This window comes from Saccopteryx leptura, chromosome 2 (genome assembly GCF_036850995.1).
Source record: "Saccopteryx leptura isolate mSacLep1 chromosome 2, mSacLep1_pri_phased_curated, whole genome shotgun sequence".
Taxonomy (NCBI): Eukaryota; Metazoa; Chordata; class Mammalia; order Chiroptera; family Emballonuridae; genus Saccopteryx; species Saccopteryx leptura.
Window position 1 is genome coordinate 320,652,808 of NC_089504.1, and position 27,942 is coordinate 320,680,749.

At 40.1% G+C, this 27,942-nt stretch overlaps 2 protein-coding genes across 8 annotated transcripts in view; one reads left to right on the forward strand and one right to left on the reverse strand.

Moving 5' to 3' along the window:
• The window catches only part of STRADA (STE20 related adaptor alpha), a 424,012-nt gene that overhangs the window by 350,739 nt on the left and 45,331 nt on the right, over window positions 1–27,942 (forward strand). The gene's annotated exons all lie outside the window — the stretch shown is intronic.
• Window positions 1–27,942, reverse strand: part of TANC2 (tetratricopeptide repeat, ankyrin repeat and coiled-coil containing 2) — a 372,265-nt gene that overhangs the window by 33,528 nt on the left and 310,795 nt on the right. For all 7 annotated transcript variants that reach the window (XM_066363072.1, XM_066363071.1, XM_066363070.1 and 4 more), the window contains 4 exons: window positions 19,648–19,756; window positions 9,191–9,313; window positions 8,658–8,894; window positions 3,467–3,652 (listed from right to left, as the gene is read on the reverse strand). In XM_066363072.1, coding sequence (XP_066219169.1) covers window positions 3,467–3,652; window positions 8,658–8,894; window positions 9,191–9,313; window positions 19,648–19,756 — 655 coding nt within the window. The remainder of the gene's footprint in view (window positions 1–3,466; window positions 3,653–8,657; window positions 8,895–9,190; window positions 9,314–19,647; window positions 19,757–27,942) is intronic.

Genomic DNA, 27,942 nt, shown 5'->3' on the forward strand with positions numbered 1-27,942 from the left:
TTACCCACACCCAGGTTCAAGGTTGCCATCTCAACCACAGCTTTGTTTATTTTTGCAACATTTTCATCTTTGGCAAATCCTCTGCAGTCAGGGATAAACCTCTTGTGTGTTTTCTTCCAGATGCCATTCATGTACTCCTTGGTGACATCACCCTAAACCAAATCAAATTCTTAATATACTCATAGATGTTGTAATCCTTCCAGAATTGCCTCAGTGTCTTCCACACTTGCAGCAATAGCCTGGGCAAAGGTCCTCCTTATGCAGCAGACCTTAAAAGCTGCTACAACTCCTTAATCAACTGGTTGGATTAAAGAGTGGTGTTTGGAGGATGAAACATCACTTCGAAACTGGGATGAAGAGCACCAATAAAAGGAGGATGTCCAGCAGCATTATCTATAATAAGCCAAATCTTGAAAGGTATGTTGTGCTCTGAATAATACTTTTCCCTTTCTCTGGCACAGCAATTCAGGGGGCATCTTGGAAGAGGAGCCGGTCAACCATGACTTCTTATTGCCCCTGCAGGACACTGGCGTGTATGCTCATTGACATGTTTGAGGGCCCTGACGTTCTCACTGTGCCAGATCACAAAGGGTGTCATTTTGCTGCCTGCAACATTGCCCCAAGCAAGACTATTATCCTGTCCTGAAAAGTCTTAAAACCTGGCATTGACTTGGCCTTCTTATGGATGAAAGTCCTTTCAGGTATCCCTTTCCAGAATAGGGAGGTGTCATCCACATTAAAATTCTGGCAAGTAATTTTCCTCCACAGTCAGCTTATCTAGAATTTCCAAAAATTCCTCAGCTGCTTTCACAACAGCATTCACAGACTCACCACTCTTTCACATTATTTAATGAATAACAATTCTTGAATTATTTAAACTACCCAGAGCTAACAGTAAATTCAACACAGTAGTTGGGTCCAGCCTTTTCTTTCAACATTTCAAACAAACATTTGCTTTGGCCACGATCATCACAGTGTTGTGGGGACATGGTTAAGTATCTAGTCTTTAATCCAGATCATTAAAAACTTCTCCATTTCTGATAAAAGCCCTTCTTAATTTTTTTTAGTCTTGTTGTCTTCTGTGAAGTAGACCCTTTAGCAGCTTGCACCACTTTGTTCTTGCTCTTAAAGACTGCAGCTGAAGTGGATGAGACATGCTTGCCTGGTGACTGATAAGCATCACTGATTTTCTATCTTCGTAGTCCTTAATTACTTCTTTTTTTTGTGACAGACACAGAGAGAGACAGAGAAAGGGATAGAAAGGGACAGACAGACAGGAAGGGAGAAATGAGAAGTACCAATTCTTTGTTGTGGCACCTTAGTTATTCATTGATTGCTTTCTCATATGTGCCTTGATCTGGGGGCTACAGCAGACTGAGTGACCCCTTGCTCAAGCCAGTGACCTTGGGCTCAAGCTGTTGAGCCTTGCTCAAACCAGATGAGTCTGTGCTCAAGCCAGAGACTTCAGAGTTTCAAACCTGGGTCCTCCGCGTCACAGTCCATCACTCTATCCACTGCGCCACAGCCAGGTCAAGCCTTAATTACTCTTAATTTTGTTTCCAGGTCAATCACTTAATGTGCCCTTTACCTGGCAACATCAGCAGTGAATTTAGGGGCCATAATGAACAAAACAACATGAGATTATATCAAACATAAACGAAAAGGATGTGCTTGAGCCATTGGTTGAATCAAAGAGCAGGTGATATGATAAACACAAGATGTATGAGGCTGCTGTTGGAGTAACAGGCACACTGTTTTACAGCAAACGGTTTTATAAGTAGAAAGAGTACACTCTAAAGTAACAATAAATATACAGTAGGCTAAATACATAAACCAGTAACATTCATTTATTATTAATATCAAGAATTATGTACTGTACATAATTGTATTTGCTACTTTTATACAACTGACAGTGTAGTAAGTTTGTTTATACCAGTATACCACAAGCCCATAAGTAATAGGTTGTACTATGACATTACAATGGCTTATGACATCACTAGGTGATAGGAATTTTCAGCTCCATTACCACACTCATATATGTGGTTTGTCATTGACCAAAATGTTGCCATACAGCATGTGACTGTATGTAAGTGCTCTCTCCCTCTCTCCTCCCCTCTTTCCCTCTCGCTCCAATCCACTTCCCTCCCCAGTGCTGGTTAACATTTCCTAGCCAACTACCAATGCCATATATTTTTCCAATATATTATTACTATCATTAATAAATAAGTTAGTAAAAATACCATTTGTATAGTATTTTAACAGTTTACAAAGTATCTTTCATACTAGACTTGTAAAAAACAATTTTTTTTTAATTTTATGAAGTGAGAAGTGGGGAGGCAGACAGACAGACAGACTGCTGCATATGCCTGACCAGGATCCACCCGGCAAGCCCACTGGGGGTGATGCTCTGCCCATCTGGGGTGTTGCTCCGTTGCAACCGGAGCCATTCAAGCACCTGAGGTGGAGGCCATAGAGCCATCCTCAGCACCCAGGCCAACTTTGCTCCAATAGAGCCTTGGCTGCGGGAGGGGAAGAGAGAGAGACAGAGAGGAGAGATAAAGAGAAAGGAGAGGGGGAAGTGTAGAGAAGCAGATGGGTGCTTCTCCTATGTGCCCTGACCGGGAGTTAAACCTGGGACTTTCACACGCCAGGCTGACATGCCAGGCTGACACTCTACCTCAGCTGAGCCAACTGGTCAGGGCTGTAGAAAACAATTTATTAGACTCACTTTACTGATAGGAAACTAAGGTTCTGTTTTTTTTTTTTTTTTTAATTTTTTAAAAATTTTATTTATTCATTTTAGAGAGGAGAGAGAGAGGGAGAGAGAGAGAGAGAGAGAGGGAGAGATAGGAGAGGGAGACAGAGAGAGAGACGGGGGGAGGAGCTGGAAGCATCAACTCCCATATGTGCCTTGACCAGGCAAGCCCATGGTTTCGAACCGGAGACCTCAGCATTTCCAGGTCGACGCTTTATCCACTGCGCCACCACAGGTCAGGGAGGAAACTAAGGTTCTAAGAGATTAGGTAAATTGTTCAAGGCCCAGAGCTAATGAGTAGCACAGTTGGGACTCAAACCTGGCCCTTCAGAGATTCTAAATGTTGTGCTGTTCCCATGTTACACTGCCTACCCATAGGGACACAGCTGAATAAATAACCCCTTGGAGCCTAGTGTTAGTGTCTGTTAAATAGGGGTGGAAGGATGAAGAGGAACTGGGTTAGATAAACTCCAAGGTTCTGTCCAACTCTCACATTCTGTGCCCATGATTTTAGGTGCCTTGGCATTTGGAAATTCAAGTGCTTCATGGAGCCTAACCTCTCTATTCCTCAAAGCAGTGATCAAAAGCTAATTCACATGAACTGGGTGGCAATTTCATAATAATGCAACACTTTACTCCTGGTCTACTCAGTTCTTCACCACACAGATTTAAAAAGAAAACAAAAACAAATCTTATCACCTGCTTTCTTACCTCAGTGTAACCCATGCTGGCTGCAGCGATGAGGGCCTGCTGGATGGCATGGCTCTTCTTAAACACCCCTTGCTGCTGGCCAGACATTGTCCAGTCACATTGAATCAAAAATTTCACAACCTCCAGATGACCTCGGAGTGCAGCATGGACCAGAGCACACTGCCCATTTTTATCCAAGTGATCCACCTAAGGGGAGGGGACAGAGAAATCTGTGTGAACAAAGACTTGTGGCTGTACTCACAATCTGGTCACATCAGACCATTGCACAGGTCTGGACTAAGGGTCAGTTTTTCCTATGACCTGAACCAATCTATGAGAAAATGTAGAGGATACTCTTCTACTCAGGCTAAATCAGCACTGAGCTAACTGGCAGATGCCCCTCTGGGAGAACCTCATTTCCTCAAGTCAGGCTTTTGTCTTCACACCAAAAGAAGCAAGAAACAAAATCCCAGCTCCAGCTTTGTTTTCCTGAGGTACTTTCTCCTTTGTCCTTAAATAGTTCTTTTCTGACCAAAATTTGAAAGACTTGTAGCTCCCTTGATACAAACAAATGTCTTTGAAATCATGAGAGGAAAGAAAAACATTTTTGAAGCTCAAATTTTTTTTAGTCTTCCAAAGAAGCAAAATATCTTATATCATGAATCACACATTTGACCACCAAGCTTTGGCAAACGCTGCATCTTTCTTCCAATGTGAGGGCAGAATCTCAAAGATTTGGGGCTGAATGCTAGACTAAGTTCCAGTAGCAGTTTTTACAACTGCAGTGTTAGTTATAAGTTTAGGATGAAATAAGAGCCTGAGTAAGATCAAACAACCAGAAGGTCTCTAGTGGCAAGTCTCAACAGACAGGAGCCTTTTCTGACAGGTAGGCAGCTAGTTACAACATTTGAAACAAGTTCTCTATCTGGTTTTCCGCAGCTGTAGGTCCACTTAGCCATCTAGTTAACAAATGTTTACCAAATGCCTACGATGTGCAAGGTAACACACAGGATAAAAAGGTGAGTAAAATAGTAAAATACAGATTCGGTCAGTGGTCAAGGATTTTCAAATAAGGTACGGGAGATATGACCAACATAACAAAAGCTGTCCAACAAAGGAGTATATAATAAATGCAATAAGGAAAGTAAATGTGCAATAAGGTTTCAGAGAATTCCTGGCTACAATCAGGAGTGAATTCAGAGGGAAAAGTGCTATGATCTGAATGTTGTATCCCCCTCAAAATTATATGTTGGAATTCTAATCCCCAAGGTGATGGCATCAGGAAATGGGGCCTTTGGGAAGTAATTAGGTCATGAAAGCAGAGCTCTCATGAATGCGATCAGTGTCTTTGTGTAGGGGCCCCAGAGAGCTTGCTTGTGCCCTTCCACCATGTGAGGAAACAGCAAGAAGGCTCTGTCTGCAAACGAGGAGGCTCTCACCAGACAGCCAATCTGCTGGCGCCACGTTCTTGGGACTCAGCCTCCTGAACTGTGAGGAATAATTGTTTATAAGCTACTCAGGCTATGGTATTTTGTTATAGCAGCTCAAATGAACTAATGCTCAATTCACTGAGATAGGAAATGATTAATTCTAGTTTTTTTGTAAGGGTAGGAGTATGTAAAAGGGAAGTTTAAACTAAAAGTTGCGAGGGTCTTTTGGGATCAGAGCATGGATATTTTTGAATGCTAAGTGGTCAGAATTTTAATTAGTAGGCATGGAGAGTCATTGAGCATTTTCATGCTCAGAACTGTATACAGTATTCAAAAACTAAAGGGATAAATAAAAGGAGCCTTGGTTTTTTAGAGAAATGTTTGATTCCAAGGCTGGGGCAGTACTAGTGAAAGATGAGTTTGGAACATCGTGTGGTGCCAGAGGATACAATCATGCTCATTAGATACTAGGTGGGGGATTTGAAAGGACACAGAAACCAACTTGAAGGAGCTTCCAATGCCAAATCTGGGCCAATCTGAGCAATACAATAAATATAAATAATAATAGCAATGGGTTACAGGTCACAGTATAAAAACAATATCCAGGAATCTATCGTGCTAGAAATAAATAACTGAATAAATGAATACATGGGGGAGTAGTAACAGCTCTTCTTTACAATAGGATCCCAATTAATAAATGTTGAAGGAATGAGGTAAATAGAAAATCACTATCAGGCAAACACCACAGCAATAATTACTGCCGTGAGAATCGCTGATGGAGCGACCCTAAAGTTGGTGGACACAGCATGAGAAACAAGTTATCTGCCTAGTGTCAAAGCAGCTCCCTAAAAGGTAATTCTTTTTTTTTTTTTTTTTTTTTTTTGGTATTTTTCTGAAGCTGGAAATGGGGAGAGACAGTCAGACTCCCGCATGCGCCGGACCGGGATCCACCCGGCACGCCCACCAGGGACGATGCTCTGCCCACCAGGGGGCGTCGCTCTGCAGCGACCAGAGCCACTCTAGCGCCTGGGGCAGAGGCCAAGGAGCCATCCCCAGCGCCCGGGCCATCTTTGCTCCAATGGAGCCTTGGCTGCGGGAGGGAAAGAGAGACACAGAGAGGAAGGGGGGGGTGGAGAAGCAAATGGGCGCTTCTCCTATGTGCCCTGGCCGGGAATCGAACCCGGGTCGCCCGCAGGCCAGGCTGACGCTCTACCGCTGAGCCAACTGGCCAGGGCCTTTTTTTTTTTTTTAAAGGTAATTCTTAACTAAAAATAGGAAAACAGTAGTTTCGCATTTGAGAAGCTTGGAAGACACTACCTTAACCAAGCGACAGTGGTTAGCATTCCCTGGTTAGTAAGGGCACAGCATCTCTTCTGGGGTATAACTGACAAAAATATACAAACTCAATCTAATGATGAGAAAGTATCAAACTAAAATTCAAGGACTTTCTACGAAATAACTGGCTAGCACTCTTCATTATCTTCTTAATGCAGAGGCCATGGAGGGAGTATGAGGACTGAGAAGACCAGAGGACAGAATCTTTGTGAACAGCTACATCAAGCGATGGAAGGAAGAACAGCGGCCAGGGAGGCAGGAGGGGTACGAGGACGACATAGGTTCTGAGAAGGAGAGTTCATACTGCCTCTATGGGTCAGAAAAAGTGACTTTATTTGGTGACTGGTAAGTTGTTGGTGACTTTTGGGAGAGTAGCTATACTTGAATGCCAAGAGGTTGAGTGTATTCTTTTTTTTAAGACTATTATTTATTAGGCACTGAGATTAAAGAGATTTCATCTATTTTTAAGAAAAGGCTTCAATATTTTTAATTCTCCAAATGACCATATTAATCCTTTTTCTAGACGAAACAAGTGAGATTGAGCAGGGTTAAATGACTTGTTCAAGCCCTCACAGAAAATAAGTGTGAAGGCAGACTTTGACCAAATTGTGTTTGATTGTAACGACTTGCCTCCTCCTCCTCTCATGGAGGCCAGATGGCAAGTGGTTAAGGACACTAAGTAAACAGAGACAGCAAGTAAAGATGATTCTTGGGACAGGCATGGTGGAAGTGGAAGTTAAGAGATGGGATGGTAGCCTCTGGTAGCAGGAGAAAGAAAAATTTCTCTTTTGGGATAGAGCAGGGGTCCCCAAACTGCGGCCCCCTGAGGCCATTTATCCAGCCCCGCTGCACTTCTGGAAGGGGCACCTCTTTCATTGGTGGTCAGTGAGAGGAGCATAGTTCCCATTGAAATACTGGTCAGTTTGTTGATTTAAATTTACTTGTTCTTTATTTTAAATATTGTATTTGTTCCTGTTTTGTTTTTTTACTTTAAAATAAGATATGTGCAGTGTGCATAGGGATTTGTTCATAGTTTTTTTTATAGTCCGGCCCTCCAATGGTCTGAGGGACAGTGAATTGGCCCCCTGTGTAAAATGTTTGGGGACCCCTGGGATAGAGGATACATTTGTAGGTTTGTAGGAATTGGGGGATAAATTAAAGCAGTGTAAATTTAGAAAAAGAATAAAATAAAATGTGAGAGAATGAGCAACCTATTGAGATAAAGAATGCAGGTGAAGGCAATCACTCTGGCAAGGAAATTGAACACTTCCTTCTCTAAGACAGAAGTAAAGGTGAGCACAGGTAAGGATTCATGGAGTTCTGAGACAGAGGAACATTGAAATAGACTCAATGTTAGTAATGTAGGAGGGCAAAATAGCTTGATAGGATACTAAGAGCAATGCAAATGATTTACACATTTTACTCTGGGGAAAATGAAAGCTGAATAAAATGATAGCCGAGCAGCAGGAAAGACCCTGTTGAGATTAAAATATGAATTTACAGCAATATTAAGAAGGCCCAGTTATCATTCTGGTTCTTGCAGTGTTGATTTCAGTGACAGAACTTTAGAGGTGGACCGTCACTGTGCCACAGTGAATGTCTAAGGCTCTAGGATTTCACTGAGAGTCCCAGGACCCAGTTCCCAAAGGAGTCTCAGGAGTCCCCCTCTCTTTCCCACTATAAACACTGGACACGTCAGGATGAGGTCATGCATATTACTTGTATTTCACTGCAAAACCACCAAAATCCTGTTTGCTTTTGGAATGAAACTAAATACCACAAGGCTACAATTTTCCCAGAGGCCTCCATTTTTGAGACTAGCACTTTTCTTTTCTCCAATATTTTGAAATTGAGTTCTCTTAGATCAGTATTTCTTGGGTTACTATAAAGCAAATACATTTTTAGAAAGGTTTTAGAGTATTAAAATACACTGACAGAGCTACTTCTGAGTTCCTCGGGTCAGTCTGAGAATAAATAGAATCATCTTCTCCCCATACCTCTAGGGGGCCATCTTCAAGGACAGGATGAGGGAGTTTGGTCCCTGTTCTTATCTCCATGGCTAACTTATCTTCTCTACACATGAAAGGCTGCGTCTGCAGGTAGCTTTCAGTTCAGACTTCCCACTGCAGTCTCCCTGCTCCTTCACTCTCCTTCCTCACTCTGAGCTCAGCAGAGAAGTTCTTGGTTGTTAGGTAGGGACTTTTTGTGGCTACTGATAATGCGGTTTCCTAAATGCCCCTCAAAGGTGTTAGGACTGTGTCCAGAGGCAGCACAGAACTGGCATGCAAACACAGGGGTGCACGCAGAGCCCATCCTCCCTTTGATCTGCTCCCTAATGGGGTTCGAGGCACTCCCCTGATCCATGAGGTAACACAGGAGATGAGAGAGTCCTGCAAGGAGGAAGACAGAGGAGGAAAGGAAAAGCAGCGGAGCCAGGCAGCCATTACCTTGGCCCGCTTCTTGCACAGCAGCACCACGATGCTCAGGAAGCCTGCCGCTGCGGCATAGCCCAGAGGCGTCAGGCCGCTCTCAGAAGAGGCATCCACATTGGCCCCGAACTCCAACAGCAGGGCCACCATTTCTGTGTACCCAAGATGAGACTGGACACATAGAATTGGAGCATTATTTAAAACCTCTGTCCGGTAATTAATGTTGGCACCTCCCAGAATCAGCAGTCGGCTGACCTAGGAATAAGGAAATAAACAGAAATAATACTCAGGCAAATATCAGTCACATCCTAGAGGCAGTAGGATCTGATCCTATAAATTGGGTTCAACTTACAGAAGGTAGAAGGTCAACAGGTTTGGTCTTCAATTCACAGAATAAAATGTAACAATTTAAAATATATTAACTTATCCATAAAAGGCTAATAGGAGATTATCTAAGGCAAGTCAAAGATCAATTACAGAATCATTTAAATGTCCTCCTAATTACGTTTTTCAGTTAATTCTTTAATCTGACATAATTTATACGCACTTACCTTTATATTAGGAGTGTAGAGATTTCGTAAAGATGCCAATGCCATGGACAGACCTTCTGTGCTATAGGAGATCCAGAGACCTTGGAGGATGGAGGATGACACACCAACTTTTTTACTCAAACCCTGAAAAAGAAATATTGAGACAAATTATTAGCCCAGATAAAAAGTACCATCAACAGTAAGTTAGTTACCTCTAGGTTTGTGGCACTAAGAAATGAGAGTAGTGTCTCACCTTAACAATGTCTGTGCCAGTAAAACTACTGATGGGGCCAAGACTGATTCTGCTGGAACAAGCTAAATTAAATTGTCTCAATCTTAGCAGTTTCCGGCAACAAATCTACATTACACCCCTCTCTCCTGCTGTATCTTTTTTTTTCTTCTCCTGCTGTATCTTGATATAATTTTTTCCTTCACACTTTTTCTATTAGCCTTCTTGAATCATTCTCTTAAATTCAAGTTGGTGAAATACACACTGTGACACAGACAATGCAACGTGATCACTGATCTCTACCTCATTTCCTTTCCGGGCATTTGGGAAAACTGTATTTCCGAACCTCTTTTACAGTTATGTGGAGCCTATGACTGAATGCTGGCTAATAAAATATTGGCAGAAGCAATATATCATATACATGCTTGGCCTCAAACCTCCTGTGCACAACTGTTCTTTTTGAATGGAGGACTCAGAGGTCCTTGGAGATTTTACTACCAAGTGGAAGAAGCCTGCCCAATGATCTGTACTGGATTGCAAAGAAAATAAGAAATAAACCTTTGTTAAGTTGTTGAGATCTTGCAGGTTTGTTACAGTAGCTAGCATTCTTCACCCTGACTAATACACAGTACAGTGATCATGTCTGATCAGCTTCAAGAAAACAACATAGGTTTGACTGCCATCAGCAACATATTTTCCCTTTCATGACTGGCCTAGGTCCCGTGACATATACTCATGTTTGCCCTTTCAGGTGGGCTTCTCCAAAAGGAAGTGAGAATAATTTTTTTTTTACAGAGACAGAGAGTCAGAGAGAGGGATAGATAGGGACAGACAGGAACGGAGAGAGATGAGAACCATCAATCATCAGTTTTTCGTTGTGACACCTTAGTTGTTCATTGATTGCTTTCTCATATGTGCCTTGACTGTGGGCCTTCAGCAGACCGAGTGACCCCTTGCTCAAGCCAGCGACCTTGGGTCCAAGCTGGTGAGCTTTGTGCTCAAGCTGAGCCTGCGCTCAAGCTGGCGACTTCGGGGTCTTGAACCTGGGTCCTCCGCATCCCAGTCCGATGCTCTATCCACTGCACAACCGCCTGGTCAGGCTAGAATAATTTGTTTTTTAAAATTTTCTGTTGTTAGGGCAAGACTCTCTCTTGGTCAGCATACCACTCTGCCAGTCTGGGTCAAGTGAGTGAGTTAAAGCAGGAAGTCCCAAGGGTAGGAAGACATTAGCAATGAAGTCAGAGACCTAATAAGTGGACCTGGGGAGGTATTCTTTTTTTTTTTTTTTTGAGACAGAGAGAGAGAGTCAGAGAGAGGGATAGACAGGGACAGACAGATAGGAACGGAGAGAGATGAGAAGCATCAATCATCAGTTTTTCATTGCGAGACCTTAGTTGTTCATTGATTGCTTTCTCATATGTGCCTTGACCCGGGCTTTCAGCACCAAGTAACCCCTTGCTCAAGCCAGCAACCTTGGGTCCAAGCTGGTGAGCTTTTTGCTCAAACCAGATGAACCCGCGCTCAAGCTGGCGACCTTGGGGTCTCGAACCTGGGTCCTCCGCATTCCAGTCCGACACTCTATCTGCTGCACCACTGCCTGGTCAGACGAGGTATTCTTTTTTATATAAACTTAAGCTACTTCTGTTTGCTTTATTCCTTGAAATGCAGATTGTTCTACTTACGTTCAAATCAGCAATTTTGTATTTAGATTTTCTGAAAAACGCAGGGCTTACTTTTCTGCTCGGGACCTACTAGTCTGGATTTTGTTTTATGAATGTAAATTACCTCTTTTTCTGCATAATACCCAGGACAGTTTCAGTCACTTAGGGTATCAAAGACAATTTAAACGAGAAAACTTAAGATGTTTTAGAGAAAAGCTGAATGTTCTGAGACTGTTGAGTTGTAATTTCTGCTCACTGGGATCTTGGGCAGACTTCCATTTCTGGTGATAGTGGATCTAGGTAATTTGGACAAACACTCCTGCTAAGGACAACTAGGAAGAGCTCTACAAAATTTAAAAAACATCCTCTTTGAAGACATGGGAGGACTACAAGTTGGAGAAGAATTGCTGGGCCAAGATCTAGGATAGAATGGAGCCCAGGAGAGCATTTAGAGCTGCTTCCTTACAGGGTGTGCCTGACAATTCTACCAAGTCTCCTGGAAGTACTTCTGATAGTTTTGGGGTGGTGAAACTATTCTCTGTGATACTGTAATGGTAGATACATGATATTTTGTGTTTGGCAAAATCCACAGAACTATACAACACAAACAGTGAACCCTAATGTAAACTATAGACTTCAGTTAATATCAAAATAGGCTCAGCAATTAATATATAATGAAATGTCCCACATCAGTGCAAGATGTTAATAAGAGGGGAAACGTGATTGGGGGGTGGAGTAAATATATATGGGAATGATCATTTTCTGTTCAATTTTCTGTAAACCTAAAACTTTTCTAAGAAATAAAACATATTAATTAAAAATAAAAGCCTGGCTAATACTCCAGAATAATGATCTCTGGGAGTAAGGCTCAGAAGCATGTGTTTAAAAGCTTCCCAAAAGAATCTAATGTACAGTAGTCCCCTCTTATTCGCAGTTTTGCTTTCTTCAACTTCAGTTACTCATGATCAACTGCAGTCTGTAGTAAATGGAAAATTCCAGAAATAATTCATAAGTTTTAAATTGTGTAGCAGTCTGAAGTAGTAAATGGAAAATTCCAGAAATAATTCATAAGTTTTAAATTGTGTATCATTCTGAACAGTGTGATGAATCATGCACTGTCCTGCTCCGTCCTGCTGGGATGTTAACTATCCCTTTGCCCAGTGTATCCACGCTGTATACATACACTACCTGTCCACGAGTTGCTTTAGCAGCCGTCATGGTCATCACTCTGTTGTGGAACTGCAGTGCTTGTGTTCAACTAACCCTTATTATACTTAATTATGGTCTCAAAGCACATGAGTAGTGAGGCTGGCAATTTGAATACATCAAAAAGAAGCCATACAGTGCTTCCTTTAAGTGAAAAGGTGAAAGTTTTACTTAAGAAAAAATAAGTTGCATGTTGAAGTTGCTAAGACTACAGTGAAATTGTGAAGAAAGGAAAAGAAACTGTGGTAGTTTTGCAGTTGTACCTTCAACAGCAAAAGTTATGGCCAGAGTGTGTGATAAGTGCTTAAGTTAAAAAAGACATTAAATTTGTGGGTGGAAGACATGAACGGACAGCAACAGGTTGCAGCAGAAAGCACTGAGCCTGTATGAAGACTTTAGCAAGGGATCCCCTGAAACACATGATCCCTAGACATTTACTGCAAGTCAAGGGGTGGTCACACAGATTCAGGAACAGGTTGGAACTGAAAAATATAAAAATTACTGGAGAGGCTAGAGGCTACAATTGCTGATGAAGAAGTTGCTGCCACATTTCCAGTAGAGTTGAAGGGTTCGGTACTATTTGTGGTTGCAGGTATTCCGAGGTCTTGGAATGTATCCCCTAGGATAAGGGGGGAGTACTGTAGACAGCCAAAGTTGAAAACCACTGACCTTGATCTCTTGATAAATCTCGAATATACACAGAGTTATACAAAGTGTGTGATACTATTTATGTCATGTTTAAAAACCATGAAAAAATAAAAAAAGGAGAAAATCATGAAATAATTCTGTATATTGTTTATAAATATATATTTATGTTGGAAAAGTACAAGTTATAGATAAGATGAACACATGCTAGCTCAAGGCAAAAATTATCTCTGAGAAAGGAGAGAAATGGGGTTAGAGAGGGATACAAAAGGGCTTCTATTGTACTTCCTACCTTTTTGTTTCTTGAAAATAAAGAATATTTGATGCAAACATGAAAAAATCTAAACACCTGTTAAAAACGGTAGATAGTATTTGATTATTCAATTGTCTGTGCTTTCTTAAGTGTTTGAAATATTTCATAATAAAATTAAAAAAGAGGAATAGGAACATCTTTTCCACTGAGCTGAGAAAAAGAGGTAAGAATTGACGATCATATAGATTGAATCACTAATGAGAGGAAGAGAGTAGTTAAAGAAGTCACACTCAATGGCTCTATTTTTCCAGTGACTCATAAGTCAGGCTATTTGTTTAGTTAGTTGACTCAGTTAAAAGCTAGAGGGGAAAAATGGGAAAAGGAGCTGGTAAGAACTGACCTTAATAAATAAACCTCGACATCGGATCACTTACAACAAAATGGTGGGATCTTGATAACATTATACGGAGTAAAATAAGTAAATCAGAAAAAAAAAACAAGAACTGCAGGATTCCATACATTGGTGGGACATAAAAACGAGACTAAGAGACATGGACAAGAGTGTGGTGGTTACGGGGGGCGGGGGGAAGGAAGGAGGGAGAGGGGGAGGGGGTGGGGGAGGGGCACAAAGAAAACTAGATAGAAGGTGACGGAGGACAATCTGACTTTGGGTGATGGGTATGCAACAGAATTGAATGACAAGATAACCTGGACATGTTTTCTTTGAATATATGTACTCTGATTTATTGGTGTCACCCCATTAAAATAAAAATTTATTTATTAAAAAAATAAAAAATAAACCTCAATTAAATGGCCCAGTAAATGGACTACAAAGTAGCCCTGAGAATACCAGCAAGGCTGGAGAAAATACATAGGAAACAATTCTGAAATATAAAACTAGACTCTAGGATTTGGAATATTAGCTTTACTTGTACCACGAACTTGCTAGTCTACTGATTTCCCCTGCTTGGTAGGGTTGATTCTTTGCTCTTGTGAGGTATGGGAGAAAAGGGTTTCAGTTTAGTTAAACTCATCTTGACAAAGGTGACAGGCGGATCCCATTACCAGGCAGGATGTAGCAAACAAAACAAAACAAAACAAAGACCCCAAAATAAAATCAATTAAAACAAACAAACAAACCCAAAAAACCTCACATAATTAAATTCTAAGCTGATGTTTAAAGAGAACGTCAGATTCAAATAACTAAAAAAAGTGTCTTTTCAGTATCTATAACTATTGCTCAAGCAAGAACGTATTTTTTGTCATAAATGAATGGTAATGGAGTCCCATCTTTAAATATTAGTTAGAATCTAAATTTATAATACTTTACCAGCTGGTAGGAAGCTTGTTCAGTATTTTTGAATATTTCATGAAGAAGGAAAAAGCATGAAGAAGCAAGAGCATTCTCCTCTCAGGGATCTTAGCTATAGCACAGGTATCTTAAGATCAGGGCAAAAACTAACTGGCAGTTATTTAATGAGTTTCTCTAAGGCAGGGGTCGGGAACCTTTTTGGCTGAGAGAGCCATGAACGCCACATATTTTAAAATGTAATTCAGTGAAAGCCATACAACAACCCGTGTACGTTACGCATTATCTGGTAAAAATTTGGTGTTGTCTGGAGGACAGCTGTGATTGGCTCCAGCTACCTGCAACCATGAACATGAGCGGTAGGAAATGAATAGATTATAATAAATGAGAATGTTTTATATTTTTAACATTATTATTTTTATTATTAAAGATTTGTCTGTGAGCCAGATGCAGCCATCAAAAGAGCCACATCTGGCGCGTGAGCCATAGATTCCTGACCCCTGCTCTAAGGCAAATTATTTACAACTATATATATATCATCAACAATCCACTTGTAGAAATACAAGTTTCTCAAATGGATTACTACTCTTCTTATCTGACCATCCCATGGCCATGTTTCGTTATAATAAAAGGACAATGGTAAACAAAGGGAATGGTGCCTTTCATTGTAGAGAAGGGGTTGGCAAACTACAGCCCAAGGCCAAATCCAGCATTCCACCAGTTTTTATAAATCATGTTTTACAAGAATACAGCCACACCTACAATCATTTCTGTATTGTCTCTGGTTGCTTTTGAGCTACAATGGCAGATAAGTGGTTTCAACAGACTCTATAGACTGCAAAACCCATGTTTGCAGATCACTGCTGTCCAGGATGCTAAGTAACCTCTAAAGTGAAACTGTGACATTACCATCTAAAATTTATGCTTGTTATTAAGTCTTATTGTCAGGAAAGGTATTTTTATTAATAATTTGAATCATAAAACCTTGTAATAGATATGTCTAGTAGCTTGCATTTTTAAAACATAGCTTACATATTTTATATGTATGATCCTTATGACAATCCTGACAGATATTGTTATTATACAGAGGAGAAAACTGAGACTGCTTAAGGTAAATGGCAGAGTCTGTACTGGAATCCATGCCTTTTGATCAATGTCAAAGGTTCTACCTTCTAGATATTTACTTACATTTCTTTACTCCCTGACCAATAGTTCTGTTCAGGTAAGAAATGCTATAGGACTGACCAATGAAAGGAACATTTTAGAGAGTAGCATTTAGGGAGTTAATTGTAACAGCACTCTAAAACCCTTCCAGTGAATAGACCCACACCAGTGAAACACAGTGCATCACAAATTAGACTGAAATATCTCTGGCCACAATTCACAAACATCTTGTTTTCTTTTCATAGATTAAAAAAAAAATCTAAATGGCAATGAGAGGATTATAAAAGAATTATAGTGCTCAACATCATTAGTCATTAGGGAAATACAAATTAAAACCATGGTGAGAAACTACTTCATACCCACTAAAATGGCTAAATTATATTTTGTAGCACAATGTGTATGATTTCTTTAATATCAAGAATAGACAGACAACATCTAACAAGTATTAGCAAGGGTTGAAAAAACTGGAACCATCATACATTGCTGGTGGGATTGTGAAATGGTACAGCCACTTTGGAAAACAGATGGGCAATTCTTCAAAATTACTATATGCCTAGCTACTCCATTTCTAGGTAGATACCCAAGAGAACTGAAGACACATCCACACAAGAACCTGAACACTCACATTGTAAAACTATATATTAAGTATCACTAACTTGTTCACTTTAAAATGGCTAATTTTATTATAAAAAATTTATAAAGGGAAAAAAATCTGTATACTAATGTTCATAGCAGCATCTTATAATAGCCAAAAAGAAGAAACAACCTAAATGCCCAACCAGTGAATGCACAAACAAAATGGATTATTTGGCAGCAAGAAGGAATCGAGTATTGATTGACACATGCTACAACATGGATGAACTCTCAAAACATGACTCTAACTGAAGGAAGCAGACACAGAAGACCATATATTGTGTGATTCCACTCATATGAACTGTCTAGAAAAGTCGGATCTACAGAGACAGAAGGTAGCTCAGTGATTGCCAGAAGCTGGGGGAAGCATGTGGAGTGACTTCAAATGGGCAGTTTATTTTTAGGGTGTTGTCAGGGTACAAATAGTGGTGATAGCACACCACTCTAAATACACTAAAAGACATTGACTTGTATGCTTAAAATGGGTGAATTTTGCAGCATATCAATTACACTTCAATAAAGCTGTTAGAAGCAGAAAGAATGAAAAGGGCTCCAGAGCCAGCCAAATCTCCGGAATTACAGGCTCTCAACCTCAACTTGTATTTTTAGAGCGATTAATGACATTGTAAGTAATTTTTCACAAAGATAAAATAAGGAAAATTTAAAATTAATTAAAAAAATATAAAAATTGGACTACATGTCAATGCTGATTAGAAGTTCTTAGTGGTACTGGTTATAAGCATAGAGTCGATTTTTGCCTCTTCATGAACTTCAGTTGATGGGCACTGAGAATTCTAATAGTCTGGGAGAAGCTAAAGCCTATCCCATCCAAGTACTAACCAGGCCCGACCCTGCTTACCTTCCGAAATCAGACGAGATCGGGCGCATTCAGGGTGGTATGGTCGTAGATGAAGCTAAAGCCTATCAATAGGGAACATTCTACACTTAAAAGACCCTAAAAGTGCAGCATCAGGTAAACCCTAGTCTGAGTCTGCATTCTTCAGCTCACAGTCATGTGAGCACCAATGCTGTCCACCCGAGTATTTATGGCCTCAATCATACAGAGCCACTCTTATCTCAGGCAACCATGTTGTCCATAGCAACGTAAGATAAAACTGCGTCAATAATAGGGGTGTGTGGTTAAAATGTGGTCTTCATGTATTGGCTAAAGTGACAGTGGTTCAAACAAAACTTAGTATCAATTGTCTGCTAATGTGGTTTTTATTTTATGGTACAGAAAAGACAGGCACAAATTTCTTTGCATGTGATCCTAGGCAGATGGTGGTGCTAAAAGCTTAAGTGTTTAAAGTCGTGATGCTTAAAAGTTAAGTTTCCTATCTAACTGAAGGATAATGATCTCAGAATTTTTCAAAGCAGCAAATATTTTTTGGTCCATCTGGAGCGGGAATGAGCCACCCTGCCTGTTATTTTAGTCCCACTCTGCTCCCACTAAGTAAGGTCACTGGGTAACATCATTTTTTTAGTACAGTGATTTGTTAGATAACACAATTATGATTCAAATAAAGGACCTGTCACTGTGGGTTAGCATCTGTCTATCTGATGAACAGGCTCCTCTGGCTGTGTGCTTATATACTAGGAAGGAATTGCTAGGCTCTTGGGAGTTGTCCTTACTGGCATCTTTCCCTGAAAGAGAAATGTTTTATCTTTCACAGTAGCTCCTGCAGGAAGTCCAACCCAGAGAACTATTTCAGATACCTGTATCTCTCAACCCTGAGTCAGGAAAAGTGGTCTGAAGAGACTGTAGGGACTAGAAGTAGAAAACTATGGGCTGGAAAAATCAGGAGAACATTTCCTCCTCGACCTTTGTGTTTTTACCATATACTGCTGTCAGCATTATAAATTCCTTGAGATTAGGGGCTGTATCTGTCCTGTTTTTGCAGCACTAGTTCCCAGGACAATGCCTCAGTAAGCACTAAGCGAACGAATGCATATGTGCACAGTGTGTGATGAGCCCTCCTCTGGTCCTCCATTCCAGTCTGTGAATGCCGAGAGGGAAGCTGATGCTATAGGGTGCTTAAATGTTTTGAAACTACTGAGAGAAAAATTGCGATTATAATTTGAAGCGAGAATGGGGAAAGTAGCTCAAAGGAAGGTTCTTGGTTCCAGAAAATCACAGCACTAGGAATATTAAAATTTTCACTAAAATGGCTATATTATGGTGGTAAAAATAAGCCAGTCAGAGAAAGACAAGTACCATATGATTTCACTCAATGTGAAATCTTTTTATTTTTATTTTTAACAGAGACAGAGAGTCAGAGAGAGGGACAGATAGGGACAGGCAGACGGGAAGGGAGAGAGATGAGAAGCATCAGTTCTTTGTTGCGGGTCCTTAGTTGTTCACTGATGTGCCTTGACCATGGGGCTACCACAGAGCAAGTGACCCCTTGCTCAAGCCAGCAACCTTAGACTCAAGCCAGCGACCATTGGGTCATGTTTATGATCCCACGCTCAAGCCAGTGACCCTGCGCTCAAGCTGGTGAGCCTGTGTTCAAGCCGGATGAGCCCGCATTCAAGCTGGCATCCTCAGGATTTCAAACCTGGGTCCTCCGCACCCCAGTCTGGTGCTCTACTGCGTCACCACCTGGTCAGGCAATTGTGGGCTCTAATGGACAAAATGAACTAACAAGCAAACAGAGACAGATTCATATATAGAGAGCAGGCTGATAGCTGTCAGGAGGTGGGGGCTGGGGGAGGGGGGTGGAAGGATTGAGCAAAAAAGGACAAAAAGGAAACTCATGAACACAGACAACAGTATGGGGATTGTAGGAGACGGTATACAGGGGATAAATGGTGATGAGCAAAGACTTGACTTGGAGGGGTGAACACACAGTACTGAGTATAGAGATGAGCTGTAGAGTTGGGCACCGGAAACCTGCATAATTATGTTAACCAGTGTTACCCCAATAAATTCGACTAAAAAAATAAAAATAAATAAAAAAATTAAAGAAGTAAAAAGAAAATAAGAATTATAAGAGAATTGAAAGAGCAACTGCTCTCAGCATCCTTTTTTGGACATTGTGAAAACGTGTAACTAATTGCTACAACATGATAGTCCTCAGGAGATCGTAGGTCATATATTGAATACATATATATGTGTTTCTCACCTAAATAATAATACATATACATTTCCTGGAAAGCCTAGCAACCCACTAAACTGGGAGATGATTAATGTGGTTTTCTTTCCAAAGGCCAAGGGAGGAAGGAACAGGACATACATTTTAGGAAATGGACCAAATTTGTCACAAAACAATTTCAGAAAGCAAGGACTTCACTGAAATAACAGTAACTTCATAAACACAGTGTTAAGGAAAGCAAGCTGGAGATGGGAAGGGAAAAGCCTCTAACATCTCTAATTACCTTGAAAATGTGTGCTTTGAGGATGTGGTGTCCCAGTTCAATAGTCTGCTGTCGGTTTAGTTTTCCATCTTGGCGGGAAAACCAGAAGGCAAGTAATGTGTGACCACTCCTGCAAAGAAAATGAGACTTATTTTAGAAAAGTTAAGGCCCCCAATTCTGCTTTGGGTGGAGGACTGTTCAGGTCTAGCTATACCTCTAACAAAACTGTCTCATTTAACCAGTTTCTTAGGGAAGGATACCTGCTACTGGGCAAAGAATGAATACTGAAAGGTTCCTAGCTTTTACCAGTCCTTTACCCAAATCACACGTATGAATATCACAAAATGTCATCGCTAGTTAGCTTACACCCATCCCACACACAGATGGTATTAAAAGATTTTCATTTTTATTTTCTGTCTCTACTGTCGACTACTCTTATTTCACCCAGGCTTTAAATGTCAGTGTTCCTCAGGATTTCATTTTTGGTTTGAGTCAAGATACACCACCTGTATCTGTATTCTGTATCTTTTTCTTTGATTACACTTCTCAGACTTAGATCAACAGACATCCAACTGTCTATTAGATTTTTCCACCTGGAGGTCTCCGAGTACTGCAAACTCAACACGTCCCAAACTGGATTAACATCCTCTTCCCCAAGTCCAGTCTCGTCTGATCAGCAAGTACCCTTTCCCTACAGTAGAGAAAAAGTAGTCCCTTCTCTTTGGAGCTGCCATCACAGACGCTTCATACCTCTCACAGAGTCTCTGCCACACTACTACATGCTCTCTCCTCCACTAGACGAGGCTTCCTGATAGCCTCCATTCTTCCCTACCTTGTTTTTAACAGATTCCCAATCTATTATGAAAGAGAAAAATTCCTTTTCTGCCTCTGCATATTGTCTTATCTGCCCATGGAGTCCAGAACAACCATGCCCTCTTATGATCATGTGGCAGCTGAACTAAGGGAATGTAGAAAAATAGAGCATGAGCCCCGACTGTACAGCATTAGAATCTGCCCTAATTTTTTTTAAACAATTTTTATTTATTCATTTTAGAGAAGAGAGACAGAGAGACAGAGAGAGAGAGAGAGAGAGAGAGAGAGAGAGAGAGAGAAGGGGAGGAGGAGCAGGAAGCATCAACTCCCATATATGCCTTGACCGGGCAAGCCCAGGGTTTTGAACCAGCGACCTCAGCATTCCAGGTCGACGCTTGATCCACTGTGCCACCACAGGTCAGGCAGCCCTAATTTTTAATTTTCATGTTATATGAAGTAATAAATTATTTAATCCGTTTGAGTTGTAATTTTCTATTTCTTCCAGCTCAAAGCATCCTAATGAAATACTCCTTTAAGTGTGAATGCATGTATGGATACATATGTGCGTGTATATGTATGTGTGTAAGTCCAGAGTTAGGATTCTATTCATATTTATGAGAGAAATTGAGTAATTTATATTCTCCAGAGTTTCTAACATAGCATATTGCTTATAAAATTCTCCATAAATTTTGGAAGCAAAAGAAAAGTGGGCATTAAAGAAGAACCCTGGATCACCTTTGGGATGCACCTTCTCACCACAGTGGCTCTAGTCTGTAGAACTGTGGACAGCTCTCTACTCCCCACCAGGTTAGGTCGGTAGAGTTCTTTATACCAGTGGTAACACAACTCTTCTATTCCTTTCCTTTGAAGTGTCATAGGAAAGGGAAACAAACCCAGGGTCTTCGTTTGAAATCCTGTGAACTAATCCAACAGAAGGAAAAAGTAGCAAGTAAATTTTTGTTGGTAACGCTTCACTGAAAGGAGGCCCAAATGTCTACTAGACGATTTTCTCTCACAGTGAATGCTGGCTACTCTGTCAAGTTTAACATTTGAAGATAGCTCACACTGAAGTCTGAAAAACAAACACATTCTTTATTTCTTTGTGGGTTTTTTTTTTTTTTTTTTTTTTTTTTAACAATTTCAGTAAAGCAATTGGAGAACAGGGGATGGGAGAGATCCCTTCTTATAGAAATCTCAGGGAGATTTCATTCCAGTAAGATTAAAAAAAAATTCTACCATATTCAAATCTTGAGCTTCATAGAATTTCTGATTTCTAGTGGTTATCTGATTGAATAAGAATAACCACAATGGAAGGGAAGTTATTTAATTGAGAGAATATCTCAGACAAGGATAGCCTTCATGGAACCATCAGTATCATCTGAGGGTAAGAGTCCAGGGTTATTTCACACTTACAAAATCTGGAAACTGCTACTGAACTTTATTTATCCTTCTAAAGCTCTATTTAGTTGGCAGGCTATTTTAATAGAGTCACAGGTAAATCAGAAGATAATGAGAAATATTCATAAGTGCCCTATTTTCAAGTTCTCAAAATCCTATCTAGTTATTAACACTGAAATTATTGTAGTCTTGCTGGTGTAAGAATTATTACTTTAAGTAACTAATCCGTGGCCTGTATATCGTGACTATAACTCCTGAATACAGGCCTCTGATCTACTACCTATGCTCCAAGCCATCAAATGAGAATCCATGCTTATCAGAATTAAGGGAAAAAATTCATATCTGACAAGGAAATACATTTTCAATTAGACACAAAATTGTTGATTTTGCCCTAGTGTTTTCATTGTACTAGTGTAACTAAGAAATTCTGGTAAGACATTTGCATTTCTCTCGTACACATTTCCACTAACTACAGATACCAGTGTTTGCTTTGTTGTTGTTGATCAAGCACTGAGGCAAAACAAGCAATAGGCTAAGGCAGTGGTTGGCAAACTCATTAGTCAACAGAGCCAAATATCAACAGCACAATGATTGAAATTTCTTTTTAGGGCCAAATGTTTTAAACTTAAACTATATACGTAGGTACATTGTTATTAACTTAATTAGGGTTCTCCTAAGCTGGCCTTTGTGCCTGCACTCAAGGGGCCAAAGAGCCACATGTGGCTCTTGAGCCACAGTTTGTCGAGCAGGGGGCTAAGGGAAAGATGAAAGAGATATGCAGTTCATTTCTTTCTGGACACAAGCAAATTATATTACCCATAAAAGAACGACTGATTAGCTCACTGGACTCAAAGCTCATGGTTTTCAGAACACAAAGGGTAAAAGCAATTTACATGATGTGCTGGCATTTCCATTTGTGCCTTACTGTTCTGAGAAAACATGGTGCCACTAAGATGACTTATGGTCTGAATGTGTTACTCTACCCTGCCTACATTTATTTTTCTTTTTCTTATCAGTTTCTTACTCCTGAACTCACTTGTTTTTGACTCCTAATCACACTATTTTCTAAAATCACCAGTGCCTCTTAATTGGTTTTCTTTTAGCTTTTGATCTTGTTTCTTTTTTGTTTTCCCCATCCAGCATTAGGTCTTATTGACTACTTACCTTGAAACTGTCTTCTTCTCTTGAAAGCTGTGACACTACCCTGGTACTTTTCCTCCCATTTCCTTTAGTGATGTAACTTCTTTGCTTCATTCCTTATTTGTTTTTCTCTCTTGGGTAGCTCTCATCTAGTCCCCTGACTTCAAATCTCACCTTGATGTGAATGGCTCCCACAGTGAGATCTCTAGCACTATGATGTCCTTTTGCTTCTCTAACTGCCTGCTGGATCCCTCTAACTCCAAACGACCTGTCAAATAACTGTTTGAAGTTGAAGCGTTCCCTTCAAACCAAATCCTCTTAAGACTTCTTTATTTTTTTAAATATTGCCAATCTCTCCGCATAACACCTAGAATGTTGCTCTCCTCCCATCGCACTTTCACTCCTGGATAACTGCAAGGGTCTCATCCTCCCTACCGTCTGCTCCCCCACCCATGTCAATAATCGACATTGCAGAAACCTGGTCAAAATTCTGCTCAAAATTATTCAATGACTTCATATTTCCTCCTATATGCAGTCTAAACTCCTTAGTGTGATATTCAAAGCCTCTCCACAATTTGTTCCTTGTCTATTTGTCTGTCTTGACCTCCTTACCTTGTACTTATAATTCCAGACAGAGTAAAGAATTTTAAAGTTTCAAACACAAAGCTTTCCCTCTGCCTGGAAATTTTCTTCCCTGTTTAGTTCATCAGGCAAACAATTTCCCATTTTTCATGTCTCAGTTCACACCATCTCCTTTGTGAAGCCTTCCACGGTCCTTCCAAAATCAGGGGTACTTTTCCTTGGGTTTATGTTGTACCTGGTATACATCTCCAGGACAGCCCCTATGCATTTATTTGCATTACAGTCTGCCCACTAGACTGTGGTGAACACTGAAGTCATGTTTTTTTTTTTACCTATGTACTCCTAGGTAATATGAGTATTTATTTGCAGAATGAACAAATAAGTAGTAATACTCATATCTTATGGTTTTCAAAACACTTTAAATATTTAGATTCTTACAAACACTTATACTACAGGCATAGGAGTAACTATTACTCCTGATAAAGTAGAAGACTGAGAAGCAGCCAGATTAAAAGGCAGATCCCAGCTCACATGGCTAGGATGTAAACGAGGAAATGAGGACCCAAGGTCTTCTGAAATCTAGTTCCATTACTATACTGGCACAATTAGCAACTTGGTTTTCATTTCTGGGAAAATTTGGGTGAAAAAGTCAACCAGTGAAGAAAAATATATTATTTGTACAGTATACATTCTGAATTCTTAACATAATTAAAATTAGAAACTGTTAATTTTGACATTTTGACATTTTTTTATTGGTATTTTGGGAGTAGTTAAGAAAGAAATAGAGCCCTAGTCAGTGTGATGTGATTTTTAGGTATGAAGGAACACAACTATGTTTTCTCTCTATAACTAAAGATGATGGCAATCAAAATTAACTTTAATGTGGGTTCATATGTGATTACAAAGACCAATGGGGGCAGTGGTGAGGACAGAAGAATGACTTTAGCATAGTTCATATAATGAGACCACTCTATAATTCATTGACCCTACAGACTGTCCTGTCTGCATTTACAGGGCTGCCTCTTCATCTCAGAACCAAAATCAAACCTATGTTCAAATTCTAGTTCTGTCCCTTAAAAGCTTTATAACCTTGGATAAACTATTTAACCTTTCTGTAAGACAGATTTAGCTCTCAGGATGCTGGTGAGAATTAAGAGACATATATTAAGTAAAATATATTTTATATCCTCCATAGTAACTAGTATAGTGCTAAACTGAAGGAATGAACATTAACGATAAACAACTTTAACCATAATGGAAGATGACAATGTGCTCAAATAGAACTTTAATTTTTAATGTGCGCAAGATAAAATGCGATACAGTCCTAAACCCAAATTTTTATCCTTTTACACCTTAACCCCACTACCTTTAGAGTCAAAAGGAAAATACTAGAATCAGGGAAAAATAATTGAGTCTGGGTACCATTCACTGTTAAGTCAATGCAGGAAAACTCAGTAGTATAACTAGGCAGAGGGAGGTAATAAGGACAGAGCTAATGAGTCCCTACGAAATAAGGTAAAAGTTAAGCTAACAGGAAGAACATAAATTTTTCATGTAGACCAGAGGTTTACAGAAGAATATTAAGCCTTACATTCAAGACACATTTGATTTTAGATATTTTGGGAGAGAAACATTCACAAGTCATAGCTGAAGATTCTTCTGCCAGCATTGTCTCCTGTCACCTATATCCTGGATATATACATGCTCTAACAAAAGGCAGAGAAGGGTGGTATCCAGAATAGTAGAGGGTAATCCTACCTCCATTCTCATTTGCAGTCCTTCCACATGGATTATTTGAGACAAACGATACTCTCCCTCGGACATCTACGGATTGCAAAGCAATGAGGGGCTACCCTTACATGACCCTGTTTCTGTCTATCTCAAGAGTTGAGAGCTATGACGTCTCTGAGAGAAAAAAGACTCTTTCTAAAGTAAGAATCACCCTCCCTTTCAACCTCCCATTTAACAGTTTGGAAGTTAAATAACTTGTTTTATACAAAACATACAATGGCACTATTTTTGTCTTTCTAAGAGATTTCACTTAGCACCCCAGGGAAATAGCTAGTCTTAAAGTTTCTATTTGTAGCAATGGAACATGCTAGCAGATGAACTGAAATATTTCTAGATGGATGTTTTCTCCATTGTTCTGGTTGTAGTCACTAATGTGTACTCATATAGATTTCCTTAAGTCTTGCAACGACAAACTTGATATACAATACTTTAGTGTTTCAGAGAAACAATACTGAGGCATTTTGATATTCCTCTGTGTGGTGCTCACATGGGATAAAGTGATATAGTTACATCTAGCTGGCAAGGAATTGCTTGCAATCTAGAGCCTATCTTATTTATCTTATAGTTTGGGCTGAAATAATGTGCTGGTGTGAAGTGTCTTTATATTACAGAGGTATACGTGGGGAATTATTTAGGGAGACCTAGTGAAATCAGAATTATGGGGGTGACACCCCTTTCATTCATTCTGATCATGTGTCTTAATCTCTAATCACAGTTTCTCTTAATTCCCCAAAGGCACTTCGGTCTTCATACTTGCTTTTGTTCCTGCCATTACCTTTTCTTATCTGTCTCCAGTGCTCTCCCACTCCAATGCTGCTTAATAGAAAACTCATCCTTCAAGGTTGAACTCGAATGTCACCTCTTCTGCAGAGTATTTCCTCTCTGTCTAGGTGCCCATGGTACTTTGTAGTATGGCATGATTATTGGTTGCTATGTGTCTGACTTCCCTTTAGAGGGCAATGGCTTTAATGCTAGGGGTGTCTTATTCACCTAAATTTCTCTAGTGTATAGCACTGCCTTTGATGTAGAGTAGAAGTTTAATAAATGTTTCATGAATGAATAAATGCTAAGCAGGTGGGTTCCAGGAAGAGCAACATGAGGACTTCTAGGTCTACTTTTCAATTCACTACCCAGTTCAGCCTTGAATTTGCTGTCATCTCTGTTGTTGCCATTGTTCAACTGTGAAATGAGTGTGACAATGATTCATAGACTGAGAATAGATTGACAATCCCGATCTTTTTTACCTCTCATTTAAAAAATTCTGCCTGCAGTTAAACTTTGGTGATTTCTGTCATACAGTCTGCTTGCTGCTATCAAGCCTCAGCAAATGACACCCACACATCTTTGCAAAAGTTTTTCCTTCGTCTTTACCTTATCAGCCAGGAACTGCTTTGGCATGTTCTTTTCATGGCTTTCTCATAGAACCTGAATACAAAATACATTTCTAGTCAGCCTGCCTTATTGTTTCTTTTTCAATGTGTTAATGAATGATGAAAAGTGAAAAAGTGAAAGTAGCAAACTATTAGTAAAGTATGCCTAAGATCTACCTTTGTAGAAATGGGTGGACAACAACATTATTTCTTTTTAAACATAGACTTTGGGGAGATTTACTGTTTTCTCCCACTTTGCCTCAGTTTCCTATTGCCTTTCTGTTCTGTTAATGCATCACTGGCCTTAGGAAAATGGACGCCTAGACAATGAAGTCTTTAGGCAGCTGGCAGGGCTTCATAAAGCAAAAGAGCTATGGCTCCATTGAACTGTCGCAGTCTGAAACATCAACAGCAGGCACAGGAAGATTTATTACTTCTCTCTTCCTCCTCCATGCTCCTTAGCTCTTTGCTTAAACTACCTGTACAGCACTTTGCCTTGAATTGTAGCTGTTATAAACGTGCCTGTTAAAACCACTACGCTTGTAAATCCTAGTAGACAAATCTATCTTACTCATATTTGTATCCTGCAGTGCTTAACACAGAGTCTTGACTATATTACATAATAAATGGTCACTGAATGCTTGCTGAAACGCATGTCTTCACTTATTCTGACATATGGTAACAATGAACAAAAGCTACTGTCTTTTCACCTGTGAGAAGAGTTTCTCAAATATTTTTAGTTGCAAGCTTAAAATTAGTACCACTTAGGCTGGTGACATCAGAGAAATGGCGCTGTGAGAAGTGCTCCCGATACCTCTCCCTGAAACTTCAACAAAATCAACAACTAGAGACAGAAAAACAATCTCAGGAGCATCTGAAATACACATACATCAAACACAAGTACGATTAGGCAAAGAGGTGGCTGAATATATAATCCATTCTGAAGGAAATAAGACAGAGAACGGAGTATTCCGCTTTCCTCACTGACCTGAGCAAGGGCTACTTTCACTTGGAACTGAGAGAAAGTGAGGGCTGGGGGTGTGGAAAAAGCTGGGCTAGGGCAGAGACGTTCAAGCCGAGGAGAGAGTGTGCCCACGGCTCAGCCCACATGGAGCTAACGCCAGTGGCTGACCCTGGCAGAGGTGGGTGAGCAGTTGCCTTGTTTATTCCCAGTATCTTGGTCGACGAGCGTGGGCAGTGTGCGAGTGGATCCACCAGGCAC